The 22,200-nt window shown below is 45.1% G+C and overlaps 1 protein-coding gene and 1 long non-coding RNA gene across 2 annotated transcripts in view; both read right to left on the minus strand.

The window, feature by feature from the left end:
• rtn1a (reticulon 1a) overlaps window positions 1-22,200 on the minus strand; it is a 52,377-nt gene that overhangs the window by 7,360 nt on the left and 22,817 nt on the right. The window contains 7 exon segments of the mRNA XM_034195416.1: window positions 2,709-2,778; window positions 3,922-4,060; window positions 4,149-4,252; window positions 4,254-4,357; window positions 14,907-15,608; window positions 15,745-16,020; window positions 16,023-16,472. Coding sequence (XP_034051307.1) covers window positions 2,709-2,778; window positions 3,922-4,060; window positions 4,149-4,252; window positions 4,254-4,357; window positions 14,907-15,608; window positions 15,745-16,020; window positions 16,023-16,472 — 1,845 coding nt within the window.
• LOC117532132 lies at window positions 2,851-3,834 on the minus strand. Its single transcript, XR_004566792.1, has 2 exons — window positions 3,547-3,834; window positions 2,851-3,135 (listed from the first exon to the last, which is right to left on the minus strand). It is a non-coding gene; the product is annotated as an uncharacterized LOC117532132 (long non-coding RNA).

The following is a 22,200-nucleotide window of genomic DNA, read 5'->3' on the forward strand; positions in this document are numbered from 1 at the left end:
TTCCAGACACCACCAGAGTTACTGGTTGTGTCTTGTGCGTGATCAAAGGGAGAAGGGTGCCATCTAGTTCCCGCACCTGCAATGGCGAAGGGAGCGCCACCAGAGGGAGCCCTACCTCCCTAGCCCATCTGCTGTCTAGCAGATTCCCTTCTGACCCCATGTCCACCAGTGCTGGGGCTTGAAGGGTTAAATCCCCGCTCAGGATTGTAACTGGGAGTCGTGTGGAAATATGTGTATGTCCCATGTGAATGTCTTGGCCCACCCTAAGCCCAGTTTTCTAGGGGCGGGTGTGGTGTTTAACCGATTGGGGCAGTCTCTTAGCTGATGCTCACTCGAGCCGCAGACAAAGCACTCCCCGTGGGCCAGCCTCCTCTGTCTGTTAGGTGGTCTAAATGTGGCCCTGCTCGTGTCCATAGCTTCGTCAGCAGGGGGGAGCTGTAGCCACACGGAGCATTGAGGCTGTGGTGCGTGGGGAGGGCGGAACCTTTTCGGACCCGGAAGGGAGAGGGACGGCGCGTGCCCGGTCACGTCCTTCGTCTCGCTCCCGACAGCGTTCTTCTAACCGATTGTCTAACCGTATAACGAGATCAATAAGCCCATCTAAATCCCGCGGTTCCTCCTTGGCTACAGGTGCTCCTTCAGGACCGAGGACAGTCCGTTTATGAAGGCGGCGCGGAGCGCAACGTTATTCCAGCCGGACCTCGCAGCCGCAATGCGGAAGTCGACTGCATATTCGGCTGCGCTCCAGCGCCCCTGTCGCATTGACAGCAGCACTGTTGAAGCAGTCTCTCCTCTGTTAGGATGATCAAAAACCGTTTTGAACTCCCTCACAAACCCAGTATACGTGGTAAGGAGCCGTGAATTTTGCTCCCAAAGCGCTGTAGCCCAAGCGCGTGCCTCATCTTGAAGCAAGTTGATTACATAAGCCACCTTACTGGCGTCAGACGCGTACATTACGGGACGTTGTGCGAAGACGAGCGAACACTGCCAGCAAAGTCCGCGCATGTCTCCACACAACCTCCGTACGGCTCTGGGGGACTTATGTATGCTTCAGGGGATGGTGGGGAACGACCAGAGGAACGTCTATATTCTGCACTGGGTCGGCAGGGAGGAGGGCTGCAGCAGCGCCCTGAGCGCATGCTTCCACCTGTGCGGTGAGAGCCTCCATCCTGCGATTAAGGATGACGTTTTGCTCGGTCATCAAATCCAACGGAGCGGTAAGGCGGTGAGGATTTGCTGCAACTCACCAATTACGCCTCCTGCAGACGCCTGTGCACCCTGCTCTTCCATTGGTTGTCCAACAGATGGTTGACGCCCCTCGGGATCCATGACGCTGGCCGAGATATCCTGTTGTGAAAGTGTAGTGACACGGACCCACAACAGGGGGCGTAAATGAACGGACAATGAAAGAGTCGAATATGAACACTTTACTGTTGTGAAACAAGCACAACCAGAACACAGATGATTACAGAATTTATGCAACAGTCAATCTAGAAAGGTGACGTGTGGGCAGGCTCGAGGATAGAAGACGTCTGTCCTGAGAAGAACCGGAACCACACGATTTCCTCCGCCAGCGAACCTGGAGAATACTGGAGCTGCCAAGTCCCGAATTCCCAGGTGGCCACAGTCTCCGGATGTCGGATCTGGTACTGCTGGCGAGGAGCAAAAACAGTAAGAGGTGGGTGCGTGCACACCCAGTAACAACAATGGTGGAAATATCACCTCCACCTCTAATACAAGAACGTGCAGAGTAACGCAGTTATCTCTCAGGGGGAAAAGGAATGCAGTCCTAGCTCCCAATCACCAGCTCCTGCTGTCCTGAGATTAAACAGGTACTCCTGCAAAACACGTACAGAACAAAGACTTATGTGTAAGCACACGAACGGCTGAGAGTCGTTACCTCTACAGGTAGATGATATCTCGGCAGCGAGGTGGAGATGACATCTGGCTTTTATGGAGTGATGAAATGAAGATGGGTGACAGCTGTCACGAGTTGATGGTGACAGCTGTCACTCCCGGTTGTGTCCGTGGCGGCAGCGCCCTCTCGTGCCTGAAGCCCGCACTTTAGGCAGGGCGCCCTCTGGTGGTGGGCCAGCAGTACCTCCTCTTCTGGCGGCCCACACAACAGTTTTTGAGAAAGCCTTTTGGAATAAGGCTATAACATAAAAAATGTGGAAAAAGTGCAGAGCTGTGTATACTTTCTGGTGCAGTGTAACCCATATTTAACACCAAGCCCATTGTTTCTTTTCATGTATGCACATCATTATTACAAGATAGGAAAAATATGAAGTTTCAAATGGTCAAACTACTTTTTGCGTACAAAATAAGTGAATGTCTCGCAGTACTTACAGTGTCTATTTGTTTTTGACTGCTGATATACTTGATTTACATTTATTTATAATTCAGTATCTATTCTGTATTTTTATATTTTGGTTTTATTATCCCAGCTGATATTCATATGGTTAATTGTTCCCAGTGGTATCCAGTTAAGATTTTGCTGTAATTTCCATTTTGCTGTTTACTTCTCTTTTGTAATGGATCTTTGCAAATGGGATCTGCCAGATCAGTGTCTGAGGAAAATACAATGTTGTCCTTTTCACAGTCTGACCTTGACTTGTTTGTATTGTATTGCGTTACCATCACTGGAGTGATTTTGTGAGTCACAATGATTTTCTCAGAACTCTGTTGACTGAATGTAGATGACTCACCTAGGATGAGCAGTGTCAGGCCGTTGAAGAGAGCACCCACATAGGTCAGCAGCCACATCAGAACAGCAAACTGAAACATGCACAGATTCATGTCAGTAACCTGCTTGTGTGACTGACTGTTTGCACCTCTGCAGTCAGACTGTTTTCAGATTCCATGTGTGATAAAGGATGATGTTTTTGTGCTTTGTCCTTCAGCCTTTAAGATGTCAGTTTGAGTTGACTCAGAAGATCCTGACAAACATTTCTGCACTGTCTGAAACACATAATACAAATCAGTTTGGGGCAGGCTGAACTCATTTGTGCTTTATAGGGTGCCAAAGCAGCCGAATGCTGTCTCTCACTTAAAACATTTCAGTGAAACTGTTGAATGTTCTATTAAAGTTTTGTTCATGATATTGAATAAATATTTCTCATGATGCATCTTCTTCTTTGTCTTTCGGCTGTTCCCGTTAGGGGTCGCCACAGCAGATCAGTCGTTTCCATCTCACCCTGTCCTCTGTATCTTCCTCTGTCACACCAACCACCTGCATGTCCTCTCTCAGCACATCCATGAACCTCCTCTTTGGTCTCCCTCTTCTCCTCCTGCCTGGTGGCTCCATCCTCAGCATCCTTCTCCCTATATACCCTGGGTCCCTCCTCTGCACATGTCCAAACCATCTCAATCTCGCCTCTCTGACTTTGTCTCCAAACCGTCCCACCTGAGCTGTCCCTCTGATATGTTCATTCCTAATCTTGTCCATTCTTGTCACTCCCAAAGAGAATCTCAACATCTTCAGCTCTGCCACCCTCCAGCTCTGCCTCCTGTCTTTTTGTTAGTGCCACTGTCTCTAAACCATACTGTATTTTATCACCCAGGCCTAAGTTAATGGATCTGCACCACCCTGCTAGAATGTGCCATATGACAACATCCACCAAAGCTCCCTGAAGTGAAGCAGTGTAGCAGTAAGGTGAGCGTTTGTATTTCACTTTTAATTTGTTCACTTTTATTTCATCTAATGGCTGTTTTCAATTCAGTTTCATTGTGTACTCAAGCAGAGTGTATGTGCGCCATAAACGTACTTATGTCAGGCTCGCCTGAGTGTAGGGCCCTTTATATGTATACCACAAATACCTTTTCCAGGTGCTGCTAGATGAATCCAGTGCACCATCATTTTTAGATAAACACGTTCAAAAGATAAGACCCTATGTGATGGTGAGTGAGTGGTTGGCAAACCTTCAAAGAGTCGACCAGATCTTGTACCAGGAACAGCCTGCGAAGCTCCTTCATGCAGGTGTTGGTGTAGAGAAGGATTTTGTCCGCATATTTACTAATCTGGTCGTGGGATAGGGAGATTTCCATCTCCAGGTAGGCTCTGGTAACAGATGTAGTGACATTGATTTTGCTTTTAAATGAAACCCACACTTGTGTATATCGGTGTGCGCATTATTAGATGTGCTCACTTAAAAGGATGGCCATCATCTGTTTTCCTGCACTGCCTGAGCACAGACTTGTAGATCCTGAAGCTGATGGTGGCAGAGAGGGCAGCCAGGGCTAAGTAGGACTCCAACGCTGACCACGCTGAACTGGGTCAGCGAGAAGAGAAGCAGAAGCACGCTGCTGAACACGGCCCCAGACTGCTTCACATTCCTCCAGTAAAGCAGGTCGATAGCTGGAAGATAAAAAGCACAGAAAGCAGCAGGGTTAAGAGTCAGAGTCCTCGTTTGACAGTGTGACCTGGAACCATTGCTCTGAGACGTCTGCATCCGATGCAGTATCCATTTTTTTTTAACTGCTGCATGTTACACATTTAGGTCAAATAACTGGAAATGCTTCACAGCCCAGCATCCTTGGAGAGCTGTGGTTTTCACTCGATCCTGTTTTAAAGCTAGTGTGTAGGATTTAGTGTCATCTAGTGATTAGGCACCAGACTGCATCATGCTGCTTCCCGTTGCATTTTAACTTCTTTGGCGTTTGGGGGGGTAATAGTTACACTCCCTTGCCTTCTCTTAGGATGAGCAACATCTATGTTCTTCAATTTCCCCCACAAAATTACCCTGCATTAGTAGCCAGTACACAGTGTATAGAGGGCCAACCACTGATTCTGCTTTTTTTTGTGTGTGTGTGTGTGTGTTTTTGTTTAATACTTTGGTGCAAAATGTGAAACCCACTAAGCTCTCAAGTTCATGAGCACACATCGATTCATTGTTGCAGGTAATGATCAGCTGCCATATTCCATTTCTGCTAATAAATGCTTTAACCCAGTTTCTTAATGTAGCTTTTTATTAGGTTAGATTAGACTGTGCTGTGGAAGTGTGGACCATCATCAAGCTGTCAGACGTTTGTTTGTTATATAATATGATGTGTGCGTATCATTAGTGGCGAGCATCTAGTCTAGTTTTCTTACATAAACTCAGACTGTCAGGAGAAACCATATTGCTGTGCTGAGTGCTGTCTGAAGTGAATTAATAATTGACCCTGTAGAGGCCGCTGCAGAAATAGAAGCACTATCAGCAGTTTGCAGATAAGAGCTCAAAGTGACCCAGCCAGAAAAGAGACATGATGAGGGATGACGATGCTTTAGTGCAGTAAATATACATTGTCAGCGTGCACACTCATCCTCAATACTTCGGGTGATGGGGTCTGTAATTCAAAGCCAGTAGCACAGATGAGAGAGATGTGATATCTGAGGATTAGCTCAGTGTACCGTTACAGCAGCCGTCTCGTGCCGGATTGAAGCGCAGGCTTGCTTCCACAAGAACTGTCAGCTGGGTGGTTCACCTTTGCTGAGCTATGTGCCTCCCACTGCACTGACTGCAGACCAGAAAAACTCTTGTAAACGCTCCAAAAACCAGACTGTGACGGCGTGACTTTGCCCAGCTGCGGAGCTGCTACGTTGACAAAGTTTTTTGCCTGTGCTGAGACATGAATCGCTGCCGGCATGCACTGTGTGTCTTTCTCTTCTCTAAGCTGTACCGCCTGCCGGCTTGCTCTAATTTTAGCTGTGGAGCTGAGAGAAGCACAGTGATGACGGCCATCTTTTACTCTCCTCTAAAAAGGCATCTGTGGATGCCAAAAGTCAAGCTAAAACCAGGCGGCAGAAGAACAGACACACTGACTGCGGCACACATACTGGATCCTACACTGTAAAAAAAAAAAAAAAAGATTCAGCTGTCTTCTTGTTAGTAACTATTGGTGGTTCACAAACCAAACACACTGCTTGTGTCAGTGTCGGCAAGGCCAGAACCCGCGTACCATCCTCTGCTGAAGCTGTTCCTGCTGTTTGAATGGAGATGCTCTGAGAGGCACAGAGACAAGCACAGGTAGCAGCTGCAACAACAGACACATCAGCGGACACAACAGCTCTGCTAGAGACAGAGATGTAGACGGGCAGCAGCGAATGTGCATCGTGACGCCGCACAAACACGGAAAAGCTTTAGCTTGTGGAGTGGAAGCATGTACTAACCTTTGGCTCCCATGGCTGAACAGGGAAAGAGGCAGCTGCTTTATCCACAGACAAAAGGAGAGCAATGAGGGGGACCACCCCCCCCCGGCACAGGAGGGGAGGGCCGTGGCTAGACCAGCAAATCATCATCCGCCTGAACAAGACGACTAAGGCGGGAGGGAGGGAGGGATGGACAGACGGGTGACAACTGGGGTGCGGTTGCTAAAAATCCACATTGCAATCTAGCGTGCGCACAATCTGTGAGCTCTTTTGTCCTCCAGATGTCAACAAGACAACAAAGTGGAAGATGAAACCAAACGGGAGTCTGGTTCATCCATCAAGGTTGAGTTCTTATACGGGGACGTGACACGCTAATATTCTCCCACTCAAGTATTTGCTAAGCACCTGCCTGATGCAGTTACCATAGTTACTGTGCTCCATTTTCTCTCCACTGCACTCATTGTGAGTGGAGGGGGGGTGCCGATATGAGGAAGAGGGAGGGCGACTAAGTGCATGCTTTTGGGAATAGACGACGATTAATTTGCTGTGAATCTGGGAATCAGTGGCACATAATACATTTGGCAACCGCTCCCTTTATTTTAGGACACAAAAAGATAACAGTCTGAATACACAGGCACCAGTTGTCACTTTTCTCTGAAGAAATAAGAAAAACAGTGGGTTTGAAGAGTCAGTCCTGATGATGTTTGAAGCTGAGATGTAAAGGTTTTTTTCTGCATGGGACAAATTTGTGTGGTGTTGCTGGATAAACCTCATAGTCAAATCGGCCAAAGCTCGTGTGGCTTTCAATGGAAAATAAATGAAATAAATGTTGACGTCACTGAGGCACGCACTAGCTGGCTTATAAGAGGAGCAAAACATTGAGGGGTGCTTCAGAGCTGTGATCCCTCTGTGTTTTAATCTGATCCCAGAGAGCAGCAGGCGATGAATCGGAACATTGAGGAAGCACACGTGCCCCGCGTGTGCTCATATCGTTAGAACATGCAGAGTTAAGTTCAGAGCAGATTTGATCACAGATGACAATATGATGATTCCCTCATCCCCCTTGTTCACTAGTGAAACTAGTTTAGCCTGACCTCATTAAATCGGTGACTATGTGCTCATGGCCTCAACGAGCCATCAGTCAGTGTGATGTCTGCTGCCAACCACCTCTCCTGATGGACACGCAGACTCAACCCATTTGGCTTTTAGACATAATTTAAAACTCGATTTAAGATAAACTATGAGGTTGTGGATCCTGTGAATGTAAAGATGCACAACCTTCTTTTAGACATAATTTAAAACTCGATTTAAGATAAACTATGAGGTTGTGGATCCTGTGAATGTAAAGATGCACAACCTTCTTTTAGACATAATTTAAAACTCGATTTAAGATAAACTATGAGGTTGTGGATCCTGTGAATGTAAAGATGCACAACCTTCAGTTTGAGAGAATTATAGTCAAGAGCTGCAAACTAAGCCACATTATAAATAAAGCAACCACAATTAACAAATCATAAATCTCTTTCCAATGCTTGATGCTCCTCTTTAACCTCTCTGTTTGGATAGTTGAGTAGCTACTGCCATTATGGATGAAATATCCTATTTAGGCCTTGAGGCCCTTTTGCTGCTGGTGCTTATTTCTGGATTTTATAGAGTGAACTGGATGAACCTATAACTTTGATTAGATGGGATCTCAGTCCGACACAGGATACTTATGTAGAACTGTTTCGGTGTCTTTTGCTTTAAATAAAAAGGTGCTGCTTGTCATACCTCTTCTTCTAGGAGGGTCTGTGGGGGTGTATCTAATGGAGTGCAGACTGTCTAAGTGAATGTGTCTCCCGGAGACAGCAGTGTATATGTTGACTCCTGCAAAGGTTTTAGAACACTCTGGAACAGTTTCAGGTTAGGCATTATGAATTTGCAGTACCAGCAAAAAGTTTTGGTATCATCCCCAGCCAGACGTTCTATCCACTCTTTAAATTTGGTTTCACACTTCCAGTTTTTGTATTGCTTCATGTATTTTCTCAAGTAACGGGCCTCATGCGCTTATGTGCTCAGCAAGTGGCAGACAAACTACATGCTTATCCATAACTGTTCATAATGTTCTATAATTCATCTACTAACCATGGGGTGTTACGACGCAAAACAAAAGTGGCTTTTTCGATCACTCTGGGCCATCAAAGTAAACCATCTGCTCTTTTAATTTGGTGAGATACAAGATATTACCAGTTATTATTTTTGAGTTTCTGCTCACCTAAGCTGATAGGGATGGATTAACCCACTCACTCACTCATCTACATTTATACTGTACGAGGTCTATTAGAAAAGAAACCGACCTTTTTATTTTTTTAAAGAACTATATGGATTTGAATCACGTGCGATTACGTCAGACAAGCTTGAACCCTCGTGCGCATGCGTGAGTTTTTTTCACACCTGTCGGTCGCGTCATTCGCCTGTGGGCAGGCTTTGAGTGAGCATTGGTCCACCCCCCTCGTCGGAATTCCTTTGTCTGACTTCTTCCTGAGAGACTGAACAGTTTTAGATAGTTCACACAGAGAAATAGGCTCGAATTGACTAAAAACAGCTGTGCACTCAGGAATGATGCAGGGGTCAGCGATGACAGTTGGCAAAGAAGATCGAATGAGTGAAATTTTGTCACTGAAAAATTGACAACATTTTTCACACAAAGAAACAGAGGGAACAGCACTTTTGATCATAAGAAGAAACTTAAGCAGACCAGACTCGGGTGTGGGTTGGGGCGGTGGGGAGCAGTAGGGAGATGGTGGCCAAATGGTTTACTTGTAGTACTGTGATGTCAACAATCTGGGTTCGATTCCCGATCGCAGCCAAATACCCGACTGACACTTTAGAACTGGGTGTTCTACTGTCTCCAGCAGTGTGAATCTGCTTTGGGCAATAAGTTGTTGCTGGTCTGTTGTTAAATTCAGCAGTGATGTGTGGGGCTGAGACATGGGCAGTGAAGGGATTGCTGGAGAAGTAAGAATGCTGAGATGGATGAGTGACTCTTCAATGGTCAACAGAATCAGTTACAATAGTAGAAAAGAAAGGTCGAGGTGCTGTAGTTTGAACATGTGGTGAGGAGGAGTGATGGATATTCTGGTAAAAGAGTGATGAGGGAAGGAAAGAGAAGTAGGTGTAGACAAAAGGAGGGTTTGCTGGAAAAGGTCTGAGTGGGGGTGGTTGATGACAAACATAGATGTAGAGAAAGAACAAGTAGCCTGTGTCTTTTTTTTTTTAACATTCAAAGGGTCAGTTATGGTTTCTGTGGCCGCCATTTTCTCTGGGTTCCATTTCCTAGCGGCCAGCGGGATGATCGCTCCACGCTGTGACAACAGATGGAGGGCGCTCCTCTCCGGCCTGGGCTCTGCAAGCTACGAGACGAGGCAGGGTGATGTAATCAGGATGGGTGTGCCCTGGTTGCCATGGAGACAGTCTGTCAGTGCCATCATGATGCTCCGACTGACTCGTTACACAAAAAGAGAACATAAGAAGCCGAACCACTGCATAACTGCAAAGCGGAGGGAGCGATGACAATGATGCGTCTTCGTCTCAAACGGGCGCGTTCGTGATCGTATTGCAGCTCATTTTAGCACATTTGCGGCAAGGATCGGTAATTAGGGCGTGTTCAAGCGGCGCTGCCCCACATCTCTACATTTGATAAATACAAGTAGACGGTAATGGTTACATGCAAGGTCCCCCTCCCCACACGCGCGCACACACATTCACAACCGCACGCGTGCATGCACATGTTCACACTCCCATCTCACAGCGAGGACGGCGGCGTGGTGAGCGTCAGTACCCTGGCCTTTCCAGCTGCTCCAGGTGCCTTCCTTCTTGGTCACGTCTGCAGCGGCCTGCATGCTGGTGATCAGTTCTCTTCCTGCTCTCTGTTATTGTCTCCGTTTTCTTCTTTGTCTCCTGTCTTTGGTAGCGACCAGCTCACTCATTCATCCCAGAGAGGCATGAATGGTGGAAACTGATACAGGAAAGAGGCTGAGAGGACGAGGAGGGAGGGAGGCAGGCAGGCAGGCAGGGAGGGCGCTTTCCAAGGTGCTGCCGGCTTGCGGAGCACACAGACTGATGATGTGGAGCAGCCAAGAACGCAGGCAGCAGGGGAAGTGCGTGCCTGCGTACGTGCACGTTGAGGGAGGCGGGGATAAAACTGTAAACAGCACAGCTCAGTCACTGCCGCAGCAAACCAGCTGTGCAATGATTAAGAGCCTTTTTTGTTGTTGATTCTTGAAATAGATGATTTTTGTTTCCTTTGGGTACGAGCACTGAGTGTTATCCCATGAGGTTTTTAATTCTGAACAACACAGTTCTATTTTGTAGCTTAATGAACATCCGGCAAAATACCACAAGCTGTGCATCCAGTAATCTGTAATGTGCAGCAGATAATGTTTTTTATAAAGGATGAACTTGGGGTCATGTTGCTCAGGGTAAAAATGGCAAACACCGAACTTCTGCTCTATTTGTGCCAAACAATATTTCATGTTGAACCCAGACATCCCAAATGGCTGTTTCCACTATGATTCCCAAGACAGTGAAGTGAATCCATCTAAATAATTAATCAGGGCAGACTGTGCATTACAGCACGCCTGTGCTTGTTTAGCATCTCCAGGACATGTTTATGTTTTATGGCTTCCTCCTTGTTGGTATATTTATCGTGCAGCTTCAGCTGAGTCACTGTGCTGACAAAGATGACCTCACGTGTAGTTTTGACACCAGTTATGTTTTGCTCTTATTGCCAAGAGGCCTGGTTTGTCTGTTTGCCCCTGCAGACAGCCATGCCTCACACCTTGTGCTTGCTGTCGCCCTCACAGGCATCAAAGCCAGCAACAACCAAGAGACAAAAAAAAAAAAAAAACCTGGCCATGCTCCCCCAGCACTGTTGCTATGTTAACTGGTTTGGAAGCCTACACGATGATGAAAAGTAAGCCTGCGAAGGTGTTTTGCGCCCTCTAGTGTTGGAATAATAAGTTTACATGACCTGCTTTTGCAGCATTTCCAGAAGCTTCTGAGCATCCGGGTAAACAAAATAAGAGGAGCTTTTTCTGTTGCTTTTCAATCATGCATAATTATGCATTTTAAATATTTAACATTTGCATGACTCAGTCCTTCAACCCTGCTGCAGCCAAGCAGAAACAGGCTACCTGATTATACCGACAAAATGCACAATATGAACATTTGCTTCACATAGTGTGACTTTAGGTAATGTGCACATTTGTCTCCAGCAATATTTAATGATAAACATTTGAAAAAGTTCCCACTTATGAGGAGTGCGCTCCTCTTACCAGATGGAGCAGCTAATATAAGTCAAAACGATTAGCCAACATCAAACAGGCAAGTTCAAAAATTATCACAGTATGTGATGTTAGGAGCCAGATTCTCTCCAGATACAAAAATATCTTCTTAACGTCTGTAACTTAATAATTTACACAGTATTCAGCAGCGACTGCATGCACTACCATAAATAACATCCTCATACTGCTTTATTCTCCTCAAGGGCACCACCAGGGGGCAGCAAACCACAGGACAGCACAGGCATCTATCCTGCAGTGGAGAACCCCCCCACACACTTTTATTTCAATTTCCTGGTTTTGTCAACAAAACGGCACATTATGCATGTAGCTACTAGGTGGAAAACAAATATAAATATTGAATTACTGCAATTGTTTTTCATCACAAGATACAATACGGTTTGAACACTCAGGGACAAAGGCACATCAGGAAATCACTGTTCTGTGAGCGCATATATATTTATAGAAAGCCGGCACAAGGTGAAACAAAATCACTACAACACTGGAAACGTTAGAACGGCACTTATGGAACACATTCTTATGCCAAGGCTGAAAATTCAGGAATATTGCACTAGGAATAACAACATTATTGTTTGGTTGCAGCAGTATTTCTTATTGCAAATCAGTTATCATTCCTGTCTGAATGTATAATTCACAGGAATCTGTGACTTTAACATGTCATATGTTTGACTGTGTGCTTTCCCCAAGACATCAAAACTTTACCTCAATATTTTAAAAAAATATCCATAATATACATCCAAATTGCAATAATGCCAAATTTTAACATTGTCCTCTTTACTTAGGAATAGAGGGGTATTTTGTGGTTTCATACTAAACATCCAAAGTCCCACGATTCAATGCATGTACAGTGCATCCAGAAAATATTCACAGTGCTGCACTTTTCCACATTTTTCATGTTACAGCCTTATTCCAAAATGGATAAAATTATTTATTTTTTAAATTCTACACACAATACCCCATAATGACCATGGGAAAAAGGTTTTTATGAGATTTTTGCAAATTTATTAAAAATAAAGAAACAACTAAGAAATCATGTGTACTTAAGTATTCACAGCCTTTGCCATGGACTGCATTTATATTGCACTTTTCCATCTGAATCAGAAGCTCAAAGTGCTTGACAATGATGCCATGCATTCACACAGACACACACACACCGATGTCAGGGCGCTGCCACACAAGGCCCTCACTACACACCGGCAGCAATTTTGGGATTAAAGACCTTGCCCAAGGGTCCTTAGTGATTTTCCAGTCAGGCTGGGGTTTGAACCGAGAATCCTCTGGTCCATGAAGTTCAAAATTGAGCTCAGGTCCATCCTGTTTCCACTGATCATCCTTGAGATGTTTCTACAGCTTAATTGGAGTCCACCTGGGGTAAATTCAGTTGATTGGACATGATTTGGGAAGGCACACACCTGCCTACATATAAGGTCCTACAGTTGACAGTGCATGTGAGAGCACAAACCAAACAGGAAATCAAAGGAATTGTCTGTAGACCACCAAGACAGGATTGTCTCAAGGCACAAATCTGGGGAAGGGTACAGAAACATTTCTGCTCCTTTGAAGGTCCCAATGAGCACAGTGGCTTCAATCATCCATAAATGGATGAAGTTCAGATCTACCTGGACTCTTCCTAGAGCTGGCCACATGTCTAAACTGAGTGATCAGTGGAGCAGGACCTTTGACAGAGTGATCATCGGGTTCTTGGTCACCTCCCTGTTTGAGCTCCAGCATTCCTCTGTGGAGAGAGGAGAACCTTCCAGAAGGACAACCATATCTGCAGAAATCCACCAAACATGCCTGTATGGTAGAGTGACCAGGCGGAAGCTACCCATTAGTAAAAGGCACATGGCAGCTCGCCTGGAGTTTGCCAAAAGGCACCTGAAGAACTCCCAGAATATGGCATACAACATTCTCTAGTCTGATGAGACAACGATTGAACTCTTTGGCATGAATGCCAGGCATCATGTTTGAAGGAAACCAGCTGCCATCCCTACAGTGAAGCATGGTGGTGGCAGCATCATGATGTGGGGATGTTTTTCAGTAGCAGGAACTGGGAGACTAGTCAGGATTGAGGGAAAGATGAATGCAGATGAATGCATGTACAGAGACATTCTGGATGAAAACCAGAATGCTCTTGACCTCAAACTGGGGTGACGACATCTTTCAGCAAGACACTGACCCTTAGCACACAGCCAAGATATCAAAGGAGTGGCTTCAGGACAACTCTGTGTATGTCCTTGACTGTCCTAGCCAGAGCCCAGACCTGAATCTGATTGAACATCTCTGGAGAGATCTGAAAATGGCTGTGCACTGATGCTCCCTATCTAACTTGATGGGACTTGAGAGGTGCTGCAAAGAGGAATGGGCAAAACTGCATAAAGATGGGGTGTGCCAAGTTTGTGGCATCAAGACTGGTGGACTCCAATTACACTGTAGAAACATCTCAAGGATGGTCAATGGAAACAGAATGCACCTGAGCTCAATTTTGAACTTCATGGCAAAGGCTGTGAATACTTATGCATGAGTGATTTCTTTGTTTTTATTTTTTTTTAAATTTGCACAAAACTTAAAACTTTTTCAAGTCATAATTATGGGGTGTTGTGAGTAGAATTTTGAGGGAAGAAATGAATTTTGTCCATTTTGGAATAAGGCTGTAACAAAACAAAATGTGGAAACAGTGAAGCACTGTGAATACTTTCTGGATGCACTGTAGAAATGTCCCTACGATAAGCTACATTTAGGCTAGAAATGGCTCGTTTTAAACTTCCGTGATATACGTGAGTGAAATTCAACATGTGGACTCGTCTGTTGCATGACACATGCTGTCTGTGTTGTTGGACACACCCACACGGTGTCTGGATGTAGCAAACAGCAGGTACTATTTTAACATACCTGGTGACCTCTGTCTTGTTGAGAATGTGTATAATATGATTCCTTTATGCTAATGTAGCAGGTGGCTCTGTGTTAAGTGTCTGCTTACCAGTATATAGACCTGGGTTTGATACCAGGTGTGTGCATCAGGCTACATGTCTGTGTCCTTGGACAGGACTCAACTGCATTGTCCCAGTCTACCCAGTTGTAAATGGGTAGCGGTCTTGCCGATGGATTGGCGCCCTGCCTAGGGGGAGTCACAGACTCTGATCCACTTCACGTTGCAGTATCCAGGGATAAACGCTGCCCCTTTGATCCTCTGACAAGCTGACAATCATTTCATTTAGGTTTGTGAACACCAGCTGAAAACCTTCACAATAATCCTGCTATCAGACCAAACACATAGATAAATGCAGGTGATCCCATAACCTACTTAGCGTCGGTAATGATTAAAATTTTCCTACTACAAGACAGCAACAAGATTTCTGCACAGAACACAAATGTCTTATGAGAACACAAAGTCAAATGATGATGTGTTTGTGTGGGAGATTTACAGGACTAACCTTTCTGTTTGTTAAAGCTCTCCAGTAACACGGTACGCACTCGGTTTTCCGCACTCGATTTTCCGAAGTCTTCTTTGCCCTCATTGGTGTGTTTATACATGTCGTCCTGGTTGGGCCTCTCGGCGCGCACCTCTGGGGGTATGGCGGCAGTGGGAGGCTTGGGTTTGCTAGGGTGATCCTCCTCTATTTTCACTGGAGCCTTGACCTTTTCAGGCATGGAGGGCTCACTTGGCACAACCTCAGTGGTACTGCGGGGAGGGACGGCACTGGGAATGAGGGGAGAGGGAGGACTGACTCCCCTTTTGAGGCCGCTAAAGCCTTGCTCTCTCTTTGGGCTCTCCTCAGAAGCAGACTCGATGAAGAGATCGCTGTCGAGCTCAGCCTCTCGCTCTTCCCTAAGAATACTGTAGGACATGGGCGGAGCATGGTTGCCCGCCAGGCCAAAACCACCCTTATTGACATGGGGATTGTCAAAGACGTCGTTAGGCTGGCTGAAAGCAGCCTTGCTTTTTGGCGGCTGGGCAAATGGGTTGCTGCTAGTTTTGACCGGCTCCTCAGACACCAGCTCGATCTCAGAGTCCCCAGACTCTGCACTGCTGCCCTCATGCTCCCTGCTCCTGGCTTCTACACTGGATCCACCTCTGGAGACTGCTGGCTTCACTGTGTCACCTCTGACGATGTCACTGGATGGGAATTCTTTTTCTGTAAGCAAAAGAAAAGTTGAGCGAAAGTTGGTACAGGAACATCTATCAGTGTAGCATCAATCATGGCATCAACAACATGTACATGAAAACCAGCTGATCACATGACACGTGTGGTTTGTCTGTGCTGTGCTTACGTGTTGGTGAAGCACTCGGAGTCGAAGCAGGACTGTTGTCCTCTGGCTCTGATAGTGTAACGGTGGGAACACCCTGCAAGCCCACACTGAGGATGTTCTCACGTTCTGATGTGTTGACTGGAGAGGGCTGTTGCTGAGAAGGAGGTTTTTCAGCTGAAGGCTGGGACTCGGTCAAGGTGATTTTCACTGGGCTGGCTGACTGTGGGGTGCTGCCCAGATTCCTGTAGGACCGGTAATCTGGCAGCTCTTCATCAGAGGGTTCCTCCACATAGGGAACGAGTGGGAGCCCAATGCCGGACCTAGATTCTCTTCATCATCCTCGTCATCTTCATTGTCATCTCCTCCAGGGCTCTTATCCAGGTAGCTGCCAAGGGAGCTCCGACCACTTGACGTTGTGTCCATCAGGTTGTGCAGGGGCCCCTGGTCCTGTGCGTGGTGATCGTCCCCGTGGCTGATGTCCATGTAGTTGTAAGGTTCTGTTTTATCTAATCCCATTAGTGATTTAGGTGTGTTATCAGTCAGGTTGGAACCGATGTTGGTGCTGGAATTGAAGTTGCCATAGCTGTCGTGGAGGGAGGAGCCTGAGGAGGGCTTTGTGGAGCTCAGGTCATCTGACAGGTATGAGGATTCTTGGCCTGATGTGAAACTTTGAGTGGACAGCAGGGATGTGTATACATCACCATCATCACTCATAGGCTTCGTGAACAGGCCGGACATCAGGTCATCTACTGAAGACAGCAGAATGTGACAGAAAGAGAAAATATGTAAAATTAAAGGAAACTAATATTGAAGAATGCAGAGTCTTTATTTAACAATCACAATCAGCTTGCACCTGAGCTGTTGGATTTATAAGTGTTCAGTCGAACATGGTGAGCTAGTGCTCGAGTCACACTGGGTGCAGATCAGCGGGGCAGCAGTAACAGGGGGTGCTTGTACCCAGTACCCTGAACAAAGGGAGATTGTTCAGATCCCCCCAAAACACTGTGCCACAACCACAGTCTGTCCTCAGTCATGCATGCACGTGCACAGTGCTGTCTGTGATCATTGCTCTGCAGTCAGCAGTCCTGCATCTCCCCAACAAGTTACACAAGTGTCACAAAAATGATGTCATGCATGCACGCACACATATGCAGACAATATTTATGGAAAGTTGAGGGAACTGCCCCAGTAAAATATATTAAATATTAAGTTAAAATATTTGTTAAAAAATGTAAAAACTAAAAGATAAAACCACTTTGCTGCATTAACAAGGGATTATTTATTAATTTAGTCTGCTTCAATTCACAAGAAACAGGGTTATTTTTTTCTTAGGTTTTTGTTTACTCATAATGAAGTAGATTGATCATTTTTTTAGATGACACAGATGGATTCATAGCTAAAGTTTCTATCTGTAAACATCATTATGAGATATCGGTGAAAAATATTAAATTTTCCTTATTAAATAATGCTTCATTGTTGAAATTTATTGTTGCATCTGCACATTTGGGTCCTATCATAACCTAATTTTGTCATTAAACTGGATTAGATTGTCACATGTTATGTTACAGGTGTATTTCAAAATGGAATAAACTCATTTTTCCCATCAAAATTCTACTCACAACATCCCATAATGACAACATGAATTTTAGTTTTTAAAAATAAAAGAAAACAAGAACTCACATGTACATAAGTATTCACACCCTTTGCTCATTATTTTATTGACGCACCTTTGGCAGCAACTATAGCCTCAAGAAGTCTTGAATATGATGCCACAAACTTGCCGCACCAATCTTTGGGCAATTTTGCTCATTCCTTTTTGCAGCACCTCTCAAGCTCCATCAGGTCGTATGGGGAGCGTCGGTGGACAACCATTTTCAGATCTCTCCAGAGATGTTCAATCGGATTCAGGTCTGGGCTCTGGCTGGGCCACTCAAGGACATTCACAGAGTTGTCCTGAAGCCACTCCTTTGATATCTTGGCTGTGTTCTTAGGGTCATTGTCCTGCTGAAAGATGAACCGTCACCCCAGTCTGAGGTCAAGAGCGCTCTGGAGCAGGTTTTCATCCCAGATGTCTCTGTACTTGTTGATTCATCTGTCCCTCAATCGTGACTAGTCTCCCAGTTCCTGGCACTACACCAAGACTTCAATCTTTGTCTCATCAGACCAGACATTTTGTTTCTCATGATCTGAGATCCCTTCAGGTGCCTTTTGCAAACTCCAGGTGGGCTGCCATGTGCCTTTTACTAAGGAGTGGGTTCCATCTGGCCACACTACCATACAGGCCTGATTAGAGGATTTCTGTAGAGATGGTTGTCCTTCTGGAAGGTTCTCCTGTCTCCACAGAGGAATACTGGAGCTCTGACAGAGTGACCATCTGGTTCTTGGTCACCTCCCTGACTAAGGCCTTTCACTCAGTTTAGACAGGTGGCCAGTGCTAGGAAGAGTCCTGGTGGATCTGAACTTCTTCCATTTATCGATGATGGAGACCACTGTGCTCATTTCTCCTGCTTGTGTCTCAGAGGTTTACAGACAATTCCTTTGATTTCATGCTTGGTTTGTGCGCTGATGTGCACTGTCAACTGTGGGATTTTAAATGTAGACAGGTGTGTGTCTTTCCAAATCATGCCCCATCAACTGGATTTACCCCAGGTGGACTCCAATTAAGCTGTAGAAACATCTCAAGGATGATCAGTGGAAACAGGATCCACCTGAGCTTAATTTTGAGCTTTGTGGCAAAGGCTGTGAATACTTACGTACGCGTGATTTCTTAGTTTTTTTATTTTATTAAATTTGCAAAAAATCTCATAAAACAGTTTTCACATTGTCATTATGGGGTATTGTGTGTAGAATTTTGAGGAAAAAAATTTATTTACTCCATTTTGGAACAAGGCTGTAACATAACAAAATGTAGAAAAAGTGAAGCTCTGTGAAAACTTTCTGGATGCACTGTAAAAATTAACTTTGATTTACTGTGTTGATGCCAAACATCTGGCTTTAAATCACACATTCACCAACAGACATTTTCTCACTGCAAACCAACCTGACATCTGGACAACTGTTAGATCTGCACTCACAGCCACCTGATGCTAATCTTCTGTCTTTGCACTTCCACGATCTGGATTCCTCCTGCTCCTCCTGTCCGGATTTCAACCGGCCAGCTTTGCTGCTATAAATGTGTCCAGCTGCTGGTCCTGGATGAGAGGGAGGAGTTAAGACAGCCTGGGGCTGTAGCTGTGAAGGGTGCAGACTGAGAGACAGGCTGACTAACAGGTCAGGACGTCCCGTCCCTCCCTCTGCTTCCTCTGAAGAGCTCCACCACCCTTCCTGTCTGCCGCTGCTGCTTCTCCTGCTGCTCCCTGTGCTCCTGCAGTCATTAACAATACATCATCCCGCAGTGACTGGGAGCAGTGATGTCATGTAGCGGCAAAGCAGGCTCAGGCGCTGCTGATTGCTGGTTTAATTTGTGTATAATAGATTTAAATGTGCTGCAGATCAGCATTACTTAGCTGTCGAGCCGCGTTCAGTCACATGGACGCTCTATGTTTTGGTGGAGGCACCAAACCTATAATCCTCTTAGAGTACTGCTATGCTCGGCCCTTTCTGCCATCACCCTGGCAACACCAGCACCACCTAACGCTCAGTGATTCACTTTAAAAACACCTACAGTGCAGATGTGGGAAATACTGAGACAGTGAAAACTGTGACACGATCTCTGGAGAATTGCCCGTCAGCCTGTTGATTCCCTGCTTTAAGCAACAGTCAGCTGCACGAGGCATCTGCAAAACTTAAAAGATTCATTGTGGGTCAGAAAAGTTGCTTGACACACTTGGTGCATGGAGATATTTTGAATGTACTGATGTACTGTTGAGGGGACGCTGCAAATACCATCAGGGCTGAAACAAATGTTTTTGCAGCACTTAGATAGGATTGGACGTGACGGCAGAGGGATTCCAGCTCAGACTGTAGCTGAACGATCACGTCACTGAAGGGGTGATGAGATATATGTTGGAAGACGCTGTGAAAGGACAGCCGCTGTGTTCTTTGTGCAGCTCTGAGAGACTAATGCAGCCCAGCGGTCTCTGTTTTGCCTGATATGGGCTTATAGTTGTCAGGCTACAGACAAAAATGTGCGAGTGCAGGCGTTATGAAGAAGCACAAGTTGGCACATGGAAATGAAGAGTTTACTAAGCCACAAATCCAACGGGGGGTTTTTTTCCTAGATGTTTACTGCAGTTATCACCTTTGCTAAGAAGTTTATGTTTCACCTGTGTCTGCTGCCAGGATTATACAAATATTTATTCACCAAATTTTATGGGTTTTCATTAAGAGGAGAGAGCGTGGCGGGCCTTGGGAACATTAAATTGTGGTGTGTGGCTGTAGGTGTTGATCCAGCAAATGTTTTCATTTGTTTGTTGTCACTTTGTGGTGACCCAAAGAAGAATCCATTTCACTGCAATTCCTACAACAGCGGGTAGGTAAAATAAAAAGGCAGGGGGAAATATTCAGAGGAAAACTGACTTGAAGAAGAAACTGCTTTACTGGATTTATGAAGAAATACATTTCTTAAAAAAAACCACATGGATATTCTCTGTGGTTACAAAGGTATAAATTTATAAGAAAGAAACTCTGTTTCCCTGAGATTAAAGTTACAGATTTCCAATTTAAAAATAAAATAAAGAAATTAAAACTAAATCTTAATCTTAAATATGGGAGGAAAAAAATCACAAATTTGTGAGAAAAAAATGGATGTTCTCTGAGATTATAAATTATATGTAATACTGATGAAGTAATGGATGGACTTTAAAAAATAAGACACATATGGACAAAAGCTTGGAACATAGGTTTGTGGTTGCTTGGTTTTCACTTTACTCATTACTCCTTCACTGTGATCATGAGGAAATGTAAAAAGAATTCTTATAAATCAGGTCAGCCACCAGACAATGATTGCTCATCCATGTAGGGTAAAATTTTGCAGGCAGCCATCTCAGCAGACACGGTGGAGGTTCTGCAGAACAGAGGCCTCTACCAACAATTTAAACAACAAGCTGCACTGACTTTTGAATAAATAACATCTGTTTGGCTGAGTTGTCCTTAGAGACACTAGCATTTAAACACTGTTATCCACTGCACAACAAACATAACAATGATCATCTGGGACTCCTCAACCTTTCACAACCTCGTGAAATTCAGTCCACTAAGATGCTAAAAGGCCTTATAGGTCAAAATCTGTTTCTTGTTACATTGAATTTGGTCTGGCTGTAGGTAGACATACAGATGTCCTGGTGCTTCCTGTCTTACTGTGTGCTTGTGAACCTTAGGCACTAACCAGTGACCTTGTAGCAATCTTTGGTCAGAGGTAGTGTACACCCTTGGTTATATTTAAGATTCTGGACAAGCTGCCAGACAAATTGCACAATGGCCACATAAAGACGAACATTCACATCTACCTTTTAATGTAGAGTCACCAACTCACCTAACCTGCTTGTCTTTGGAGGTGAAAGGAAGTCTGAGCACACAATGGGAAGCCAGACAACATGGGGACAACATGCAAATTTCCATACTAATGACCAAGTCAGAAGTAAACCTGGGACCTTCTCACTGAGAGGCAGCAGTGCAGCAGCTTTATGCAATTACTTTATTAGAAGCTGCTGACAACTTGCAACTAATAAGTAATGTAATTAATAAGGTAACTCGTACTCTGACTTGGTTACTCTTAAGGCTTGAGTAATCAGCTGAGTACTGAATCTTAAATATAGCCAAGTTAGATTACGAGTTACTTTATTAGCTACTTTCAGCAGCTGCCAACAAGTTGTCCACAGTTGCTAATGACGTAGCTATAAAGTAACTATATAAACTAACTAATAAAGTCAGTTTTCAAAGTTACTTTGGCAACACTGCTAACCACTAATGCTGTGTTTACACATAACGAAGACAAGTCACGAATGCCACAAAGTACACATTCTTGGTTGCTGATCACGAATGTGATGATTCGGGGTAGAGGCGTCAGGTGTCCTCAGGAACTGCTGCAACCTGTTACCACACGTTACGATTAATGGCACGTGTTGCCGGAGAATTATCAGGAACCATTACGCATGGTCAAGAATAGTGTTACGTGTTGTTGCGCGCTATTGCGCGTAACAGCGCATCGTTAAGTTCTGTCATGTTGGGAACGAGGTGAATTGTCTCCACACACACACACCCATATTCATCCCACCGAATTCAGATCACTCCAGTTTTTCAGAAGAACTTTGTGTCTGCATGCGTAGTTGGGCTCTGTGCCATGGAGTGGCGCAGAGAGAAGGAGGAGGACAGAGCCAGATGTGTGGCTTCATGCGGCTCTCGTCTCGCGCATTTTCCCAAACATCAGGCACATGCAGCAGGTGGAACACCTGCAGGAGCACGCTGAAGAGCACTGAAATTAAACTTTTAGCCGACTTGGTGTCAGCAATCAAACTGAATGCGGTGCAGCAGGGTTTA

This window comes from Thalassophryne amazonica, chromosome 19 (genome assembly GCF_902500255.1).
Source record: "Thalassophryne amazonica chromosome 19, fThaAma1.1, whole genome shotgun sequence".
Classification (NCBI taxonomy): Eukaryota; Metazoa; Chordata; class Actinopteri; order Batrachoidiformes; family Batrachoididae; genus Thalassophryne; species Thalassophryne amazonica.